This window comes from Physella acuta, unplaced genomic scaffold, assembly GCF_028476545.2.
Source record: "Physella acuta isolate Inbredline_101_S28 unplaced genomic scaffold, ASM2847654v3 ptg001127l, whole genome shotgun sequence".
Taxonomy (NCBI): domain Eukaryota; kingdom Metazoa; phylum Mollusca; class Gastropoda; family Physidae; genus Physella; species Physella acuta.
Window position 1 is genome coordinate 34,458 of NW_026732644.1, and position 19,388 is coordinate 53,845.

Here is a 19,388-nt window from a genome sequence, read left to right on the forward strand (position 1 = left end):
AGATCTATGTTCAGCTGAACAGAAGATTGCAGGCAATCGCTTCAACCTATGCTAATGATTCAATGATGGACTACCTACGAGGTATAGCCCACAACTTAGCTTTATAAATGCAACTATAAAGAAACGTTTTATTAATCTGAACTTATTTTCATTTTGTTACATTTCATTTCAGTTTATATTCTCACTTTAGGCCTAACATTTAAAATCCTTGTATGTGTTAATAGTTTGCGTTTTGAATAATTCGACTTCATGTTGATTATATCAGTTTTTTAGTTAAAGAAACTGAACAATTAGTTTTATGAAACAATAAAGAGTTAACTTCAAACGATGACGTCTGATCTAAGTTAATTTTCTTGTTCCTATTTATTAAATATGGTTTTTCGATCTTTAGTTTGCGCTCTTATGTCGGCAAATTGGTGCGTTCTTATGTCGGCGCTCTTTTGACGGGTCACCCTCTGGCAGAATAGGCTCGAAGAAGAAAGAAGTTTTATTTTCTTATTTTCAGTGCATGATATTACTAAGGTTTTTATATTTATTTGTTCACTTTATAATGCATTTTTCATTTGTGATTTTTTTTTATGTGGATAAGATAAAGGCCATTTTCTTCAAAAATTATATTTTTTTTTGTAAGATTTTTTTTAACGTAAAATTTTCAAGATTATTTAGAAATTATTTAGCTAATATTAATAGGCATCCATCATCAACCTCAAGAACAAAAATGGATAGAAAATTTAGATCTTTTAATTTAGCAGTGGTTAATCCTAAATCAGGACACAACTTTATAGTAAGTATGAACATATTAATCACATTTATTTTTATAATGATTTTTTTTAAAGTCATAACTTTTAGAGGGGTTATGTAGAAAAACAATTCACAGGCAATCTGAATCAGATTCTGACAAAGTTTAATAGTAATGAATTATTGTAAATCATTAAAGAATCTGCTATGTTGAAATATGTTAATATTGATTATTCAAACAGGTTCTAACATTGATATGTGGAAAAATCTATTTTGAGGAGCTTTCTAAAATACTAATAGATAGTGTGACAATTAAGCTGACTTATTTAACTTAAAACTGGAGCTTTTTTAAAAAAAAAAACATAGCAAATTTACAAAAGCAATGTGGAAACAAACAAAAAAAGTAAAAAGATTAAATAATAGAATATATTCAGAATTTCAATGATGCTTCATTTGCCTTTCTTTGATTCTTTTTTTATGACTTTCAAATCATCTTCCTTGAAAGAAGCACCAAACTCATTCACTCGTTTTTTATCTACAGGGTACAACCTGTTAATAAAAGCATTTAAAAATAAAACTGTAGTAATTTCCTTAAAATTTCTTGTACAATAAGAACACCAATAAAAATATATATAAAACAGTAAGGCTATAGACATTTAGAAGTTTATGACAAAACTGCTCATTATTTCAGAAAACACAGTTCTTAGTATAGAGTACAATTTGCTTTATGATATACAGTTATCAAGTCTGACATTTTTTGAGAAATCAGAAATAAAGTACTCCTTCCTGTTAGTGGAAATAGTTGATAGAGATCTACATATAAGAGCAAGTACTGTATATGAAATTTAGTCCAAAGAAATGGAATAAAATACCACTTTCATTTGACTGGAAATCACCCAAAAGTTGATAGAAACCAGTGTATAAGTATAAGATTTTCATCCACCTAATTAAAACGGTACTCAAGTTTTTGGAATTTTAAACACAAGAAATGAAGTACCACTTCCATCTATCTGGCGTTATTATAAAATATGAAGTAATCTGAAGTACCATTTCTAGTTACCATATGGTTTTAAAGCTCATAGAACACAAAAAAATTGGATATGAAATAATAAATGAAACAGTACTCAAGTTATTGTGTTCACATACACACACGGACAGACAAGATAGCAAAACAAGGTCCAAAATGTCAAGATTTGTTAAAATCTATAACAGAAAATAGAAGTTGGGGAAACAAGATATTTTTTTTAAGTAAAATTATTACATAATTTGAATAGTCTTACCATCTTTGATATAAATAAATTAGAAATACTATATCATCCCTAAAGCAGGCTAAGCGATGGGCTGTAGGCATTGTGATAATGAAGGCAAAAACATCATCTATAAATGTGTTGAAGGCCTAGACAAAGAAAATCAAATCAAAGTATATAATATGGTAAAAAAATTAAATAATCTATTTAGTATCCATCTATTAATTATTAAAAGTCACCATCATTTAGAGAATATGAAATATATACAGATATTTCTGAGCAACATTCATGTGCTTCACCATAGTTTGAAAATTTTTAATTTTCTTTTCTGAACAGTAAGAAAGACGAAAAAACACTAGTTTTTTTTTTAAATTCAAGTAACAAGTCCAAGTAATAAGTAAGATATTACAAGGAAATAAGGATAGAAGATTACAATGTACCATCATCATTTGTACCCCCCCCCCCCCCCCAAAAAAAAATCATGTTCTATCACATTTCCCAAGTTTGTAGCATTAAATATTAAATAGACTTACCTTGTACATAAATGCTCTCCAAGGCAAGTGGGCCACAGATTTTAACTGTAAATGTAGTCAAATTTTAACTAATTATTTGAAATAAGATGATATTATACAAAACAGAAGTTGACCCACAAAAATATAATTTTAGGGCTTTTATATTAAAAGTTAAAATATTTAAATATAGAAATATATAAATAAAAAAAAAAAACATGAAATCAGAACACCTGTTATCATATTCATAGAATATATAATGTTTAAAGATGTTTATGATGTTTACAGAGGTTAATATTGATGAAACTCATTAATACATATATTTTTTAATAAAATAAACTGTGCAGCTTATTAAAGTAGGTAGTCCAAACTGGCGAAAAAGTGCGTTTTAGGGTCAGTTTTTGCGGTTTTCAAAAAAAAATTCCACTACTTCTAGTTGTCCTATAAGAATAAAAATTATATGTCAATAAAGTTTAAGTCTTTATCTGTCGTAATCTGGTATTTTTATATCTGTAACACATGTCTGAATGTGTTTTATATTTGTTTGAAAAGTATCAGTTACGTCAACAAATTTCACCGTTTTGCGTGTACCGATCGACCCCACACTGTTTTATTTGGTCGCGGCTTCGCGACGAAGCATCGTAGAAGCATAATCTTAATGTCATTTTAAAGATCGAATTCTAGGCTATCGTTTGATGTATAAATTGAAAAAATAACTTGTTTATTTCATTTAAAAAATACAGATTTTAAACTTTAAATGACGATATATACACGGAAACAAACAAATTCTGTTTCAATTTTTACACCGATGTAAAGTTCAGTTTTATAACTACTTTGTGTTGTAAATTCAAGTATTTCTGATTTACGGTCGCGAAGCCGTACCCCCAATAAACATATAACCCTCGAGTCGACTTTCAGCCCCGAGTAAGTTGCTCGCCGAACGGTTTTAAAGGTTGACGACCGATGATGCTAAACGGATTTTACCCTTGCTAGAGCCTTCAAACAAGTTGTAAGTATCATTTTTAAAGTTTCATTTCCATTTTAATAAATGAATTTTAAGTTTGAATGTCAGTTTGGTTTAATTAGTACACGTTATTAATGTAAATTTGAACGCTTCAAGTCCACGTTTTTAGCGTGTGAACTACGCTTGTACACAGGGTGTGTTTAGACGTGAAGCTATTTAATTCAGGACATTCTAGGGACTTAAAATATGGATGCACTTAACTATTAGATGCTAGTGTTTACTAATTCTTTAAAATCTATTGACTGGGATCAATGATAGGGTCGTATTACTACAGTTTATCTGGACTATCACGTCAAAATTATGAATCGACAAATTCAAAATGGCCACCAGACTATCCTGGTTACTATGTGGACGAACTCAATTATTTACAGGGAACGAAGGTTAAATACTTATAAAATATTAATGAAACACAAAAGAAATGTATAATTATAATAACTATACATTTTTATCGATTTATTTAAAACAAAAGACACTAAATTTTAAGGACTAATGTGATTAATTTTTTTTATTTTCTGTTGTGTGCTCTGATTCTGATTCCCCTGCTAAATAATGTGAAATGGTCTGCGCCAGTCTCCGTAATTAAATGTACCAGATCAATTTTTAGATGGTGGTGCAATTTATTAAGATTCTACATGTTGTGACTTAGTTTTAAATGTTATATTAGTTGTAAGTGTAAGTAGTACTAGTAGTATTTCTCATTATTTATTTATTTTATATGCATATAATAGTAACAATGAAGGACAGTTAAGTTGTCCTATAGGATGTTGAGAACCACAGTATGACATCTTCATTATTGGATATCTCAACCAGTGTGGCACAAGCAACGAATATTTCAAATTTCATTCAGTAGAATTACTCTTAAAAATATATATAAAGTATAAATTACTTTTAACAAAAAGGTGTTTTCAGGCTTTTTCATATGTTTCCAGTTATAGTCATAGGACAAATAGTAGGCCTACACAATAGGCTGGTAGTAAATTTAATTCTATTTTATTAATCACTAAATCAATTGTTTATTCCATAGCTGGAGACATTTACAGTGGCCTATCCAGAACTTTCCTTACAAGGGAAGGGAAGAAGGCCATGACCCCACTCCCCCCTACAATTCCCAAAACATATTACTTACTCTTGATGCTCCACAAGATCAAGGTTGAGGGAAACAAGACGTACAAAGATGTGGAGTTGTAGTTTTAAAAACTGTTCCCCCAAAGCAGTTATCAACCGTATAGGTTTGAAAAGAAACCAAAGCATGTGGCATCAACTGCTGCATCACTTGTAGGCATCACGTCTTTATTAAACTACATTACATTACATTTACTCTACTAAATTTTGATTCTGTTTCTCCTGCACTAGATAACTGTGGTATTTTTTAAAATAATATTTTAACTCATGTGATTTTTGAAAATAATTAACACATTTTTCCACGTTGATGTTACCAACACAATAGTTTTAGAGTTATTCCAAAGCAAAAAAAAAAAAAATTGAATTTTTTTTTTTTAATGAAAATAAAAGTGACCAAAACGCATTTTTGTCATTTTCAATTATTTTTTTACCTTAGAAAGACTCATTTTAGATGACTGAAAAAAATTGGGCATATATATTACAAACTTTGCAGCAACTTTACCGATTTCTACACTTCTATGTTATTTAGTTTAAAAAATATGGGTTCTCAAAAATGGCACTTTTTGAAAATCAGTTTTTTACCAAATTTTGCTTTTTTAAAAATCGCATAACTTTTTTATTTATTGAGATATTTTTATAAAATTTGTGGCATAGACCTTACAGTTAAAAGTTCTTTCATGACATACTCACTCCAGAAGTCTGCAATCAATAGTTAATTTCAGTTTGGACTACCTAATTAAAGTTCAAATTGTGCAAAGTTTCAACTCTAAAATATTTTTATTACCAAAAGAATTGAAAGAAACATTGAGCATTTATATTTAACTAGCCGTTGGTACCTGTTACACACAGTGTTTCTTCCAGACTTTTTTCTCCGGGGGGGGGGGGGGGGGGGGGGGGGACACGACATTGGTAAATGTATATATTTTCTATATAAATTTCATTTCGTTCGGGGGGGGGGGGGGGGGGCAAAGCCGAAGAGATGCCTGGAAGAAACTCTGGTTACACATGAATTATAGGCCTATATATTTTAATGTTATACTTATTTGAGAAAAATATTTTATAAAATAGTTATTGGTCAAAAAGCAATGTTGTTTACTACATGTAAATGATATCAGCAAATAAATAACTAAATAGCTACAAATCCGACACATTTAAAATAACATAGGCTGCCAATACCAATTAGAATCAAATAAGTTATATACATTATTAGTCAACACAACACCATATTAAATGCACACACTGATTAAGAGATTTAAATGATTGCGTTAAAACCCGCCTGTTCAATGGTCATCATGTTGTTTTTTAAAAGTAATTTATTTTAATATGTTGACCAACAAAATTGTATGCATTTCATAATTTTCATAGCCTACATCTTGATAAGTAGATTTATAGAATCTAAATCAAATTTGAATGAAATAGTTCATTTCTTCATATTCTAAAATTAGAAGATGACGCCATTAGTTTTGTGTTCTTTCCATAGTTTAAACATGTAGCATGTGGCGTTATTTGTTTATTGCTTATTTGTTTATTGCTTTCTTGTCACAACCATAAACATTTTTCAGGTTGCATAAATAAAATTGTGTTTTTATATTTGAATATTGCTTTATTTTTATTTTTTTTCTTCAAATAAAATTTAGTTTATACATTTAAAACATTCACCATATTATTTTCAGCAAAAGTTCTCCATATATTGCTGAAAATACTGATCTCTTAGGCTCGGGACATGCAGAGAGAGAGAGAGAGAGAGAGAGAGAGAGAAATGCGCACATGGGCTTTTATATATTAGGATACAAGTCTTTAAATAGTTTAGTTTTCCGTAACATAGCTAATAGTGATACCTTTAAATTTACACATGTTGGTACATATAAATAGGAATTTTACATAAAATTTAGTAGTTGTAAATTTTATTATTCAAACAACCAAGTGATTATTTTAGCCAACAGCTAATTTTGTCACAGAGTAGTTGTAAAAAATATCAACATGATTAAATAACTTACCTTATAGTTGACAAATAACTGAGGTAGCATAAACAAAAACCCAAAGGCATACACTCCTGTATTGAAAAAAATAAAAAGCTGGAAATCTACATGAAACCTCAAATGTCTTAATCAATCAGCATCCCTTTACCCTTATTGGGGCCATTGAGGCACCAAAGTTGATCTTATAATTTTCCACCATCTATCTCGATCCTTTGCCACTCTGATTAATTCTACAGCTTAAACTAATACAATTTACTTTTTAGCTTATTAGTAACACATAATTGCGTTTTAGTTAAAAGGAAGTTAAGATATCAGTACAATTATGCCTGTAGTTGCACTTTCTTTTTATGGTACAGATGCAGCTTGTACTTAATATAATAACTAATTTTTTATATTTTTAATTATAAGGAATGCGATCATTTTTCTAAAATTTGAAATTTTTTTATAACAATGGAAATTACCTTCTTTGTTTAAGGCTCAGCCAACAAACTCAATATTGGTTAAAACAAAATAGTAGTTGAATATAAAATATTGTATTTTTTAATGAGTTCAGATTGTACATTGTAGAAATTTTTTTTAACTAACATGTTCAAACACAAAATCCCATTGCTTATATTTCTGTAAATGCAGTTTTAAAAAAATAATTTTTGAACTAAAAATAAAAAAAAAAAACATTGTATAATAAGCTTACCATTCACAAGGCTATTAATGCTCCAGGAATACCAGCTAAAAAAAGAAATGATGATATGTATTCTAAACGTGTCTAGAACACAAAGCCCATTAGTTAATTTTATCTGGAAACATTAGCTTCACAGAACATGTATTCTTTAGCGTTCACATTTGCAGAACATGTTATAGAACATTTTTAAAAGCAAACATGACCTTTGACCTACAGCGTCTGCTATATATGCCTTGATTAAGGACAAGTTTGTAGCCATAGTGCTTATAATTCAACAATGAATTTATATTTAAAAATAAACCGGGAGTGATCTCCCCTAAACTTTCTCGAATATTCTTATATAACTCGGAATATAGACATGATTTTTAATTACTTAAACTTTTAAAAATAGAATAGAATCTCCTAGAAAAAAGAACTGCGCACCAAGCGAACGCCAAAACAAAATGTGCATAATAATGCGCAATATTATTAGTACTCTATAAATTGTTTTTTGAGAAATCGGAAATAGCGTAAATTAGTACTTCCGGTCAACGGAAATTACTCAAAATTTGACAGCAGGTAGAGAATTAGATCTTTTACTTACATGTGAAATTTCATTTATCTATCTGAAATAGTACTCAAGTTATAGGCTTTTGAAAAATTCAAAGTAGAAAAAGTACCACTTCCGGTTATTGGAAATCACTCAAAAGTTGATACGGATCTACGATTTTGATAAAATACTTTTATATGAATTTTCATCAACCTAGCTGTAAAGGTACTCAAGTTATCGTGTTTACACACAAACAGACAGACAGACACACAGACAAGATTGCAAAATTATGTTTTTCCATATCAGTGAGGTGTAAAACGTCGAGATTTGTAATAATCCCAATTTTTTTTTTTACACGATTACAAGACTTTCTCTATACTTCGTATATACGAGAAAGTAATAAGAGAACATGAAAGATTTAGAAATTTATTTGGAGTGTCAGTAACTGAGCTTAAACTAATGTTGTGTATGATAGCACTGGTATAAGACATAACCCATCTGCTATTACCCCTTCCCCACATCCCGCAATATAATAACCCATATATACGGCCTCCGACACTTTATAAATTTCTTTGTTGATTATGTCCCATTTTAAACCTAAATAATTAACTGTTATCTTCCTTGTTTTTAAAGTCTGTTCAAGTGTTTTCCCACAAGCACCTTCTAGTGGGCCAATAGATTTATTTCTTTATCAAACGGAAATTGAAAACATGTTGATACACATAACAAACTATGGGGAGAGGAAAATTGAAGAATAACCCTCAACAATAACTTTATATATTGATATTTTTAAAATTCATTATTTCTTTAATTAACATCTAAATGGGTTTTGATACAATATTGTAATGCAGTAGACAATACAATTTTCCGTCAAAGTAAGCTCCACTTAGTTACCCCCCCCCCCCTTTGTTTAAAATCGTTTCAAACTAAATTATCTGCCCCTAATAGTCGTCACTAAACCCGGCTCTGTTTGTAAACAATTAGCGTGAACCACAGCTCACCAGACCATGTAGGAGTGGGGGTGGTAGGGAGCGCGTTTACAGCTTGTTTTCTAGTGTCTCCCAGAAGAGAATTATATATATAGATTATATTTTTTTCAGTTGAGAAGTTATAATTGTTGAAAGTGTGTGCTCAAAAACCTCAAGATTAATAATTATCATTAAAAAAGTTTTAAAAAACCCACGTTTTCTGATTGAACTAAAAAGTAGAAAATAAATGCTATACATCACAATAATGCAAGCAATCACTCTACTATAAGCGATGAAAAACGTGGGGCGCCGAAGTAAGTTTTTTATCGGTCATTGTAAATATAAGATGTAAAAGTTATATTACTATTGATTAGATAATACTATTGACTTTTATTAGGGAGCTTGTAGAGAGTCAACAGTATTAGAAACTGTAAGAAAATCACGGCGCCCCACGCTTTTCATCGCTTATAGTAGAGTGATCGCTTGCATTATTGTGATGTATAGCATTTATTTTCTACTTTTTAGTTCAATCAGAAAACGTGGGTTTTTTAAAACTTTTTTAATGATAATTATTTTCTACTTTTTAGTCTTTGTCTGTTTGTTTGCTTTAAAATCTTGCTATCGATTTTATCTTTTCGCATTCACTTTTTTTTTTGGGTAAACGAAGGCAACTCGTAAAAAACACGTGCCTTGAACCCGTGTCGAGTGGGTTAGCAATCGTGTGCCCAACCACTCGACACATTGTCTCCTCCATACTGGCCACCAGTTGTTACGTTCTGGTTGTTTGTACACAAACACCGCGTGACAACTACTTAGTAAGCAAAAAGAGGGAGAGTACCGAACGTTGTTTTCATCAAATTACAATTACTGGGTTATGTCCCTTTTTCCCCACGTTTTTTGTACAATTATATAGCGGTCTAAAATGATCAATAAAATGTTTCCATGGATCAATTTAGTAATAATAACAATTGAATATTCTATTGTCATCGGAAACAAAGCTTCCCTGAAAATTTCAGCGCGCTAGCTAACTGGGAAGTGCCCGAAATTTCGATTGCAAGATTTGATTGGAAAGACGCGAAAGCAAGTTAAAGAAAACGTGGGAAAAACCTCAAATTAGTATATTTGAGCAAGATCTACATTTTGCAACCAGCTGAGTGCTAGGCATTGGCGTGCGCTTACCATGCTTCGATGCACTCATGTGAAAATTCAGAACATATCTGATGTTTAAGCTTCCTGAGCGAAAACAAAAACTTAGTCCAAGGGGATGGTTTTATGCCCAGTGACGCAGATGTTCCATACACCAATGATATGTATGGTGTATATATAAGTAGGTCAATTATAGTATACATTTCATAGGTGTTAACTCGCTTTAATACAGTGTTTACACTTGTCACATACTATACACGTCTAGGAAAAAAACAGGCTAGCAATAAGTTACATGAAAACATTTTTCTGCAGAACCTGTATACTATCTTGCTGCAAGGTTTTTTCTAGATGTGTTTAGCGTTGCAAGCGTAAATTCTGAATAAGAGGTAAAAATGGTATAGAAGATTAAAAAATCAAATGAAAGTATGAAATAAAATAGATAGGCACAATCATGTTTTCAAACTAGAAACTATGGGGTTAAATCTGCATTAAACTTGGATTGATAATGAAAAGCAAAAAGTATCAAATACCTTTTATGTTGAACAAAGAATAATGAATATATGGCACCTCCAAAACATAAAGGATATAGAACATATGATAAATACTTCATTGCCTGAAAAAAATTATTTAAAAAAATAGAAGTTAAAATATAAAAAACACATGTAAATATATATACATACATATATATATATAATTTAATATGTGTGTGGTTATGGCCAATATCATCTCATAAACTGTTCATGCTGTGATAGTGAAATTATCTCATATGATTATTAATTACAATAACAGTCAAATTATTTTACAGAACTAAATTTTTAATCTGTATTGTTACAACAAGATGAACTTCTATGACTATTTTAATTACACTGGAATTAGTTATTTTTAATTTGCACTGGTTTGTTGAGCACTTAATTTTGCAATTACATTGAGTGTAGCATTCACAAGTCAGTGTTTATGAAGATGCAACAGTATTAGTGGGAGGGATGTGTATATATTATGTGGGGGGTTGCATATCTATAAAAAATGTGTAACGTTATTGGGGGCTGTGGTGGGCTATATATTATATATTGTTATGATATGTCGAATATCTTTAGTCTTTGTAGTAATATCTAACATTAAGTCATTACAGAATTTAAATTTCCTAATCCTTAATGCATCTCTAAATCCTAGCATGTTTAGCAATTTATACTGGGGATTACAATTTTCTTATTTAAAATCAGTCTTATCTTTTAATAATCTAATACATAAAGTGCTTTTTTTTCTTTCTCCTTTAATATAATTCCTCTCTTGCTGCTTTCCCACTCAAGCATGGGTAGGCAGCAAGAGCAGGTTCACATGAAAAATATGCATATATGAAATATTTATACATGTATATAATGTACTTATCAAAAGGCTCAATTCTTTTTAGCGCAATTTCCATACTGACTATTGCGATTATTAACTCGTCAAGGATGGATGTGTGTCCCATGTGTGTCCGCAGCTTTAAGTCGTATCTCCTCCTCAACGAAGCAATATCGAGGACTAGTTCCAAAAGCAAATATGTTAAGCAAGTTCCGAGGATGATAGTGGGCCAAAAAAATTCCCGGAATTCCTTCCTGGATTTCCCGGAAAAGCCAAAAAACCTCGAAAAAATGCAGTTTTTGGCCCATATCTCGGCAACCAGACCACTTAGCGACTTGAAACATTACCAATCGATTCTGCCATAATTTAGAACAATATTGCCGAAGAAAGTTTTCAAAAATATCCTTTCGTTCGGTCACAATAAATTATTTAAGGAAATTGCGCTTAAATTGTCACTAGACTTTTTATTAACTTGTTTTTTTTAAGAACATAAAGTAGATGACATTTATAAAGCTCAATGGATTCCGTGTCTTAGTTATTCAATCCGTAGTCAACCAGCAATTTGTTATCTGGCGTAACGCGCACATGGATTTTGTAGAATCCCTTTTCATCTTCTAGTCCCCAGTGCGTTTCATTATTGTGGATACTCCAGAGCTCTTCTGTGAAGAAACAAATGTCACAGTAGAAACAACGGAACACAGGTTCCTCGCTTGGTGACTGATAGATTGACTTTTATATTGACTTAGTCCTCTTTGCTCCTTATGGACATAGGGCCTCCACCATTTCCTTCCATTTCTTCCGATCCTCGGCTATTAATTTTGTCATCTCCCAAGACATCCCTGTTGGCTTCAGTTCTTCAAGAAGACTCCGCCTCCAGGTCTGTCTTGGGCGCCCTCTTTTCCGCTTTCCCTGGGGGTTCCACTCAAGCGCTTGGCGTGTAACATTTGGGTGAGCCTTTCGCAGTGTGTGACCCACCCAGCGCCACTTCTTCCTTCTTATTTGCACACCTATAGGCTCCTGCCTAGCTTTCCTCCATAGTTCTATGTTCGGTACTTTGTCCTGCCATCTCAGTTTCAATATCTGTCTAAGGCATCTATTCATGAAGGTCTGTATATTTGCTGTGCTTGCCTTGGAGACTCTACATGTCTCTGCTCCATACAGCAGAACTGCCTTGACATTAGAGTTAAATATCCTAATTTTTGTGGTAATGGAGATGGCCGAACTTTTCCATATGGGTCGCAGGACTGAAAGCGCAGCGGGCTCTATTAACTCTAGCGCGTATGTCCTCCTCTGTGCCTCCCGTTTTGCTGATCTTGCTGCCAAGGTAGACAAACTCTTGCACATCATTTACCTGTCTTCCGTCTATTGTCACAGGAGCCTCCTGTTTATTGTTAATTCTCATCAGTTCTGTCTTTTCTTTGTTGATCTTGAGACCTACGCGCTGAGAGATGGCTCCTAATGCATCAACTTTTTCTTGCATGTCTTGTAGCCTGTGCGAGAGTAAGGCAAGATCATCTGCAAACTCCAGATCTTCTGTGAGTGTCCACTGAATACATTTTCCAGAACTGGCATAGGCTGTGTGTGTCACCCAGTCGAGAACCACCAAGAAGAGGAGGGGCGACAGCAGACATCCTTGTCTCACACCTGTATTGACCTGGAACTCTTTAGACAGTTTCCCAGCATGGCTAACTTGGCATGAAAATCCATTGTAAAGTTGCTGGATTATTTCCACTAATTTAGCAGGTACACCATAGTGTCTCAACAGATTCCATATTGTTTGCCTATCCACACAATCAAAGGCCTTCTCAAAGTCAACAAAGCAGATGTAAAGCGGGGCTTGCCGGATGCACTTTTTCATGTTTTGTCTGATCTTCTTCTGTGTCAAAATGTATCCAGCACAGTCGGCATCTTATATCTTTTTGCTCTATGCTTTCTGTATCCTCGATGTCTTGGATTAGTTCAGCGTTGATGATTTGATTGATTGCTGGTTATTTTCAGTGTTACCGGATTTTGGTGTCTTGAGGGGTCTTTCAATTTTTGGTGGGCTGTCTTCCTTTTTTCTTTTGTGTGTTGTTGTGTCGGTGTCCATTGTTGAGTTTTGCTGTCATTGTTTGCTGGGCGCTTTTTCTGAGATTTGTTTGTTTTCGTACTGAAGATTCCTATTTGTGTTGCAGTTCTGTTTATCATGGAGCTGGGGTCCTTTAGTTGTGTCGAAATGCTGACAGTCGGTTTCAGTGTATTTGATATTGCATCTTGTGGCTGAGTGCGGTGTTCTCTTGTGTTGAGTCTTGCTGACGTTGATTGACAAGCCCTTTGCTGGCGTTGTTGGTTGTGCTTTTGTGTCTTCCTGCTGTGGTATGTCTGAAGGCGTTTGCTGGCAATGGTTCGTCTAGTGTAGGGTGGAGGAACAGATTTGACACGCTTGTCTTCTCCCAGAGATTGCAATTAGGATAGTGAGTGATTTGTTTTTGTAGTTTATTTTGATGTAGTGTGGGATAGTTGATAGATTATCGGTGTAGACGGAAAAGCTGCAATTATTTAGTGCGTGGAATTGTGTCTATGGATGGCTCTTTGTTACTGAAAAGGCGCAGTGCTTGTATGAGTGTAGCGTTGTTAAGTGTAGGGGGTACCCATCTAAGGGTCCCGTTGATTTTGTCATTTTTATGAAGTAAGAAATGCAATGTATGTGGCCGTGTGTTTTGCTTGTGTTATGTCCTGTGGTGATGTCTAAAGTGCCCATCGTCTAAATTCATGTTTTAAAAAATTAATATTGAAGGTGTAAAATAATTTTCAGTTTTCAAACTTATCGTAATAATTTTAAGCATGTCCGTCAAAAAAAAAAAAGAAAATGTATAATCCTTCACAAAAATTGTAATTGTGTCTTAAAATTATTTACATTTAGTCCTTTAACACTCATTACTCCCCTTGACAAATTAGGAAAACACAATTACTTCCATTTAAAAAAAAACCATTATATGGGGTGGGGGTGGGGGGAAATTGATCAAGTGCAATGTTGTAGTTGTTTTTTATTTATTCTATACACAGAACATACAGTTTACTTATCATTTTTCAAAATCAATAACAGTTAATTAGCCAGCTCCGAAATGTTCTATATGTTTACTTCTTTTCCGTTTGCGGATAAGCTGGGGGTATTATAATTCTTCACTAAATTGAAACAGGCGCGTCCACCGGCGCCTGGCAGGGATCGATTTGGCACCCTGGGCTATCCTGTGAGCACAATGGTGCATAATTTTGCTTTAAACAGTGTGACAGACTATGGATAAGTTTAAGATTATTGTCTTTAAGTTTTAAGTGAATCAAATCCGGGCTCCTCTGGCGCCCAGACAGGGTGCTATTTGGTGCCCCGGGCCTTCCCGTGTTCGCTTTGGCGCCTACATTCGTTTAAGTGAGTGCAAAAGACTATAAATAAGTTGGGGTAGTCATTTATTAAGCTGAAACAGGCGGTTCCGCCATCGCCCCAGCATGCTGTGATTTGGCGCCCCGGGCTAGACTGTGAGCACTTTGCGTTTATGTTTGCGTTTTCTTTGTGTTTGGGTAGGGTTTGCGTTTGTGGTTGGGTGTGCATTTGGATTTGGTTTGTTTTCGTTTGCTTTTTCATTTGTATTTTCTTTGTGTTTGTATTTGTGTTTTTTGTGTTTGCATTGGTTGTGGTTAGGGTGGGGTATGCCGGGTATATGCTGATTACTAAACACACATGTTATGGTCCTTTGCAGATAGGTTTTTCACAGAGGCCAGTGCAGGGCCTGGTCTGTCCGGCTAGTCTCTCTATATACATATATATGTAGCTACGTTTATTTGGATCTGTTGGTGGGCGCAGGAAGTCAGGGGTACTACTACAGTCAAACTGCACCAGGCTGATCCTTCTGCAGACCAGTAACTTGTGATCTCTAAAAGAAAATTATCTGCCCCTTTTTAGCGAGGTCGACACACAGGCAAAAAAAAAAGCCAGATTACATAGATAGCTGCTCTGGCAATCACTAGTATTTAATGTTAACTTTTATTAGTGACATAAGTAATTTTTTAATTAAATTTTATTGATATTCTTGCATTGTCACACAAGACGAAGGTGTCTGAAAAATCTGTGAACTAAGTGAAAGCTTGAAAAAAAAAAGGAATCTTGGTTTCGAATGATTAAAATATTTATCTTATGTTTAAAATGTAGACATTAAATCAGCAATAGTGTAACCCTTACTATTGGTAAGAATTTTTATAAGGATTATGTAAAGGGTAAGATTTTAGATGAAATTTAAAAAAAAAAAGTTAGGCAAATTGTGAGTGGTGTGTGTGTTGTGGGTGTGGATGGATGTGGATGTGAACGCATAACAGATGAATCGTTACAAACAATGCAATTTGTAACAATGTAGTTGGCTGACAAACAGAATCTGACAAATATTCAAGACATTTACTTAACAAAATGAAGTAGCTAACCAATGCAGAAGACGCAGGTGGACCAACAAAGTATAAAAGATTACATAATTATACCAAAATAAAACGACTAATAAAAAAAGTTAGCTAGTAACAATAAAAAAGCACGAGCTAACCTGCGATGTAGCATACACCGCTATTTAGTTTTATACCTATTTTTCAGTAATGCATAATTTGTGAATTCGACACTACCAATGCTGTGACTGAAAATATTTTGCTTTAAAACACGAGTTTACAGACGACAATGAAAAGAGCAAGCAGAACATGTTATTACCTCCTCGTAATTTCAAATAGTTTAAAAACTAAATTATCTGCCCCTAATAGCCGTCACTACGATTGTAAACAGCTCACCAGACTGGTGGGGGTGGTAGCGATATGGTCTGCTGAGCTTACGTCTTGGTTGTGTTTCGCATGGTCCCCAAGTAGAGAATTATATAAATAGATAGTAGTGCTACATGTGAAAGAGACGTGGAATGTCTGGGTGGGTATACATATCATAAGACCACATTCATATTTAAATCAATTACATATAGGAATGTCCCATCTTACACCCAGACAAGTTCCTAATTTTTGGTTCACTCAACAATTACCTCTGAATCAAACGCTTCTGTTTCTTTTTCTTGATCGTTGCTCCCACCTATCTGACAAGTAATATAACTGCATTAGATTTTGTTTCCAATGTAATATTTTAGAGAGATGTTTTACAAAGATCTCATAAGAAAACTAAAAACAGTCTAACCATGTTATGTTGACAGCGTAGTGGTTTACCATTAGGCCTTAAAATAATAGTCAATGAAATAAACAAAAATAATCAATATATTAACAAATTTCTTTGTATACATCAGGGGTGTGAAATAACAATAACAAAACAACAAAGTTTTTAGGACCAGGCTAAATGCTGTTCTAATGTATGGCAATACACCACTCTTAAACTATCATTGCATTAATTAATAGCATAATACAGCTATAATACTTTTTTAAATTAAAAAGTTTGTTACTTTAAAATAATACTGAAATACCTTTTTATTGCAATTGGTAAATAATACTGAAATACCTTTTTATTGCAATTGGTAAATTTTACATAGACCTGCGAGATAAGAGTAAATTAACTGGGCTGGAGAGACTCTAAATTTCCTTCATTTTAGGATACTTTTTTAATAAAAATATTTTACTAAAAAATGTCAGCGAAAAATTTTTGACTGTAAGCTTCAATTCTGGAAAAATTATGCAAATCTGCAGAAATGAAAGCCCCCATCCATGATGTGTTATAAAATGGGTCTATTGAAGGTTTTTACACAACAATGTTGTTGTGATTTGTTTGAATAAGATTTGGCATACTATAAAACATAGTCTACATAGAATTGTCTATTAGCTAACAACAAAGCTTTTGTCATAAAAGGCATATGTACATCAACAGCATTGATTTAACAGTACATAATATAATAAAGCGGGAGTGATGTCCCCTAAACTTTCTAGAATATCCTTATATAAAAAAACAGGGGATGGGAACTCGGGATATAGACATGAATTTTAATCCGTTTTAAAAACTTAAACTTTTAAAAATAGAATAAAATCTCATAGAAAAAATAATTGCACACCAGTGAACGCCAAATAAAGATGTTCATAATAGTGTGCAATATTATTAGTACTTTATAAATTTACATGCGTTTTTGAGAAATCGGAAATAGCGTAAAATAGTACTTCAGGTCAACAGAAATGACTCAAAATTTGATATAAGGTAGAGAATTAGATCTTTTACTTACATGTGAAATTTCATTTATCTATCTGAAATAGTACTCAAGTTATAGGCTTTTGAAAAATTCAAAGTAGAAAAAGTACCACTTCCAGTTATCGGAAATTGCTCAAAAGTTGATACGGATCTATGATTTTGATAAAAACCTTATATATGAAATTTCATCAACCTAGCTGTAACGGTACTCAAGTTATCGTGTTTACACACACACAGACACACAAGATTGCAAAAATATGTTTTTCCGTATTAGTGTGGTGTAAAACATCGAGATTTGTAAAAATCTCGATTTTTTTTTTGCACGATTACAAGACTTTCTCTATACTTCGTATATATACGAGAAAGTAAAAAAGAATGACTATACAGCAGTGCAATAAATAATTCTAATTGCTTTAACCCCTTAATGCCTGAATTATGTTCCAAGTGTGTAAAAAATTATTGGTGCTGATCTTTTCTAATCATACTGACACTGAATTTGAGGTATATTGTTTTTAAATTTGGACTTATTGTTTATGACAATTACGGTATGTTGCAAATTTGCGACATCAGTAATAAAAAAAAATAGTATTCCGGGTCATTTTACTATTTTTACTGACACACATTTCTCTAAATATCCGCTCACAAACAATAGAATATCCACAAACTAAACATGGACATGCAAGGATATGCAGACTCACTTGTAAAATTCATAAAAACTATAGTGTAAGTTGCTCAGGCATAGAGTTACATAACTCTGTTGCACCTGCTTACTGTATACCTCTTATGAATGGGTACTTTCAAGTATTGCTGTTGTGATTCTACTACACTACTGTAACACTACATATGAGAGGACTTCCTTAATGTGTATAGCATTAGTTGTCCCTTGTAATGCCCTTTTTGTGAACTCCTATTCAAGGTCAACTAATAAAGATGCATATTTCTCATTTGACTTGTATTTGCTATATACACAAAGCATGTGAACAAATACTGTCCTAAATGACAGTTTTCAGCTGTTGTATATTCTTCCATGCTCAATGCAGCTGCTGTGGGTACTTAGTGTCACTGTTGTAGGTACTCAGTGCCACTGGTGTGGGTACTCACTGCTATTGATGGTACCCAATGTTTCTGATTTTGGTACTACGTGCTACTGCTGTTGTACTCAAATGATACTGCTATGGATTAACAATGACAGTGCTGTAGCTACATATTGCCACTGCTATGGGAACCCAGTACTGAAACAGTGGGTACTGAGTGTTGAAGCCGGGTGTACTGAGTGCTGAAGCTGTGGGTACTCAGCGCTGGTGCTGTTGGTAATCGAGGTGCTGTTGGTAATCGATAACATTGCTGTGTGTACTCAGCCTTAGCAGTGGGTACTCAGTAACACTGCTATGGGTACTTAGTGCTGAATCTGTGGGTGCTCAGTGTCCCTGATGTTGGTACTCAGTGCTTAAGATGTGGGTACTCAATGACAGTACTGTCTATACTGAATGCCAGTATAATGCCACTGATGTGGGTACTTAATAGCACTGCAATGAGTACTTTTGTCAGTATTCAAGCTCACTGTATTTATCACAAGGTGTAGGTCTATGCTCAGTGTTATTATTGTCATGGTGACTGTGAAGATCTTTGGTGGTATCCAGGATAGTGGTCCACCACCTCATTTCCTGTAGTCCTATTTAGATTTCTTTTCTTCTAATAACTTACAATGCTATTTCAAAGCTAAAAAAAAAAATTTGTCATATTGTAACCAGCAGCATGATCACATTATTCCAGCATTGCTCTCTCTCCACATGCCAAGGTCGTTGAAACAGGTGAACTCTACTTCACCAACAGCATGGACCATACCGTTCGAAAGTTACTTTATATATACAGACGAAGACTATATTGCACATCCTTCCTTTATTTATAATCATACTTAAAGAAATGACAAA

General features: G+C 33.3%; 1 protein-coding gene across 2 annotated transcripts in view; it reads right to left on the reverse strand.

The window, feature by feature from the left end:
- Positions 1-725: 725 nt before the first annotated feature.
- LOC131956101 (lipid scramblase CLPTM1L) overlaps positions 726-19,388 on the reverse strand; it is a 32,451-nt gene continuing 13,788 nt past the window's right edge. For both annotated transcript variants that reach the window (XM_059320510.1, XM_059320511.1), the window contains exons 12-18: positions 16,319-16,369; positions 10,472-10,554; positions 7,311-7,345; positions 6,638-6,693; positions 2,519-2,563; positions 2,019-2,134; positions 726-1,287 (exon numbers count right to left, since the gene is read on the reverse strand). In XM_059320510.1, coding sequence (XP_059176493.1) covers positions 1,188-1,287; positions 2,019-2,134; positions 2,519-2,563; positions 6,638-6,693; positions 7,311-7,345; positions 10,472-10,554; positions 16,319-16,369 — 486 coding nt within the window. In that variant the 3' untranslated portion in view covers positions 726-1,187. The remainder of the gene's footprint in view (positions 1,288-2,018; positions 2,135-2,518; positions 2,564-6,637; positions 6,694-7,310; positions 7,346-10,471; positions 10,555-16,318; positions 16,370-19,388) is intronic.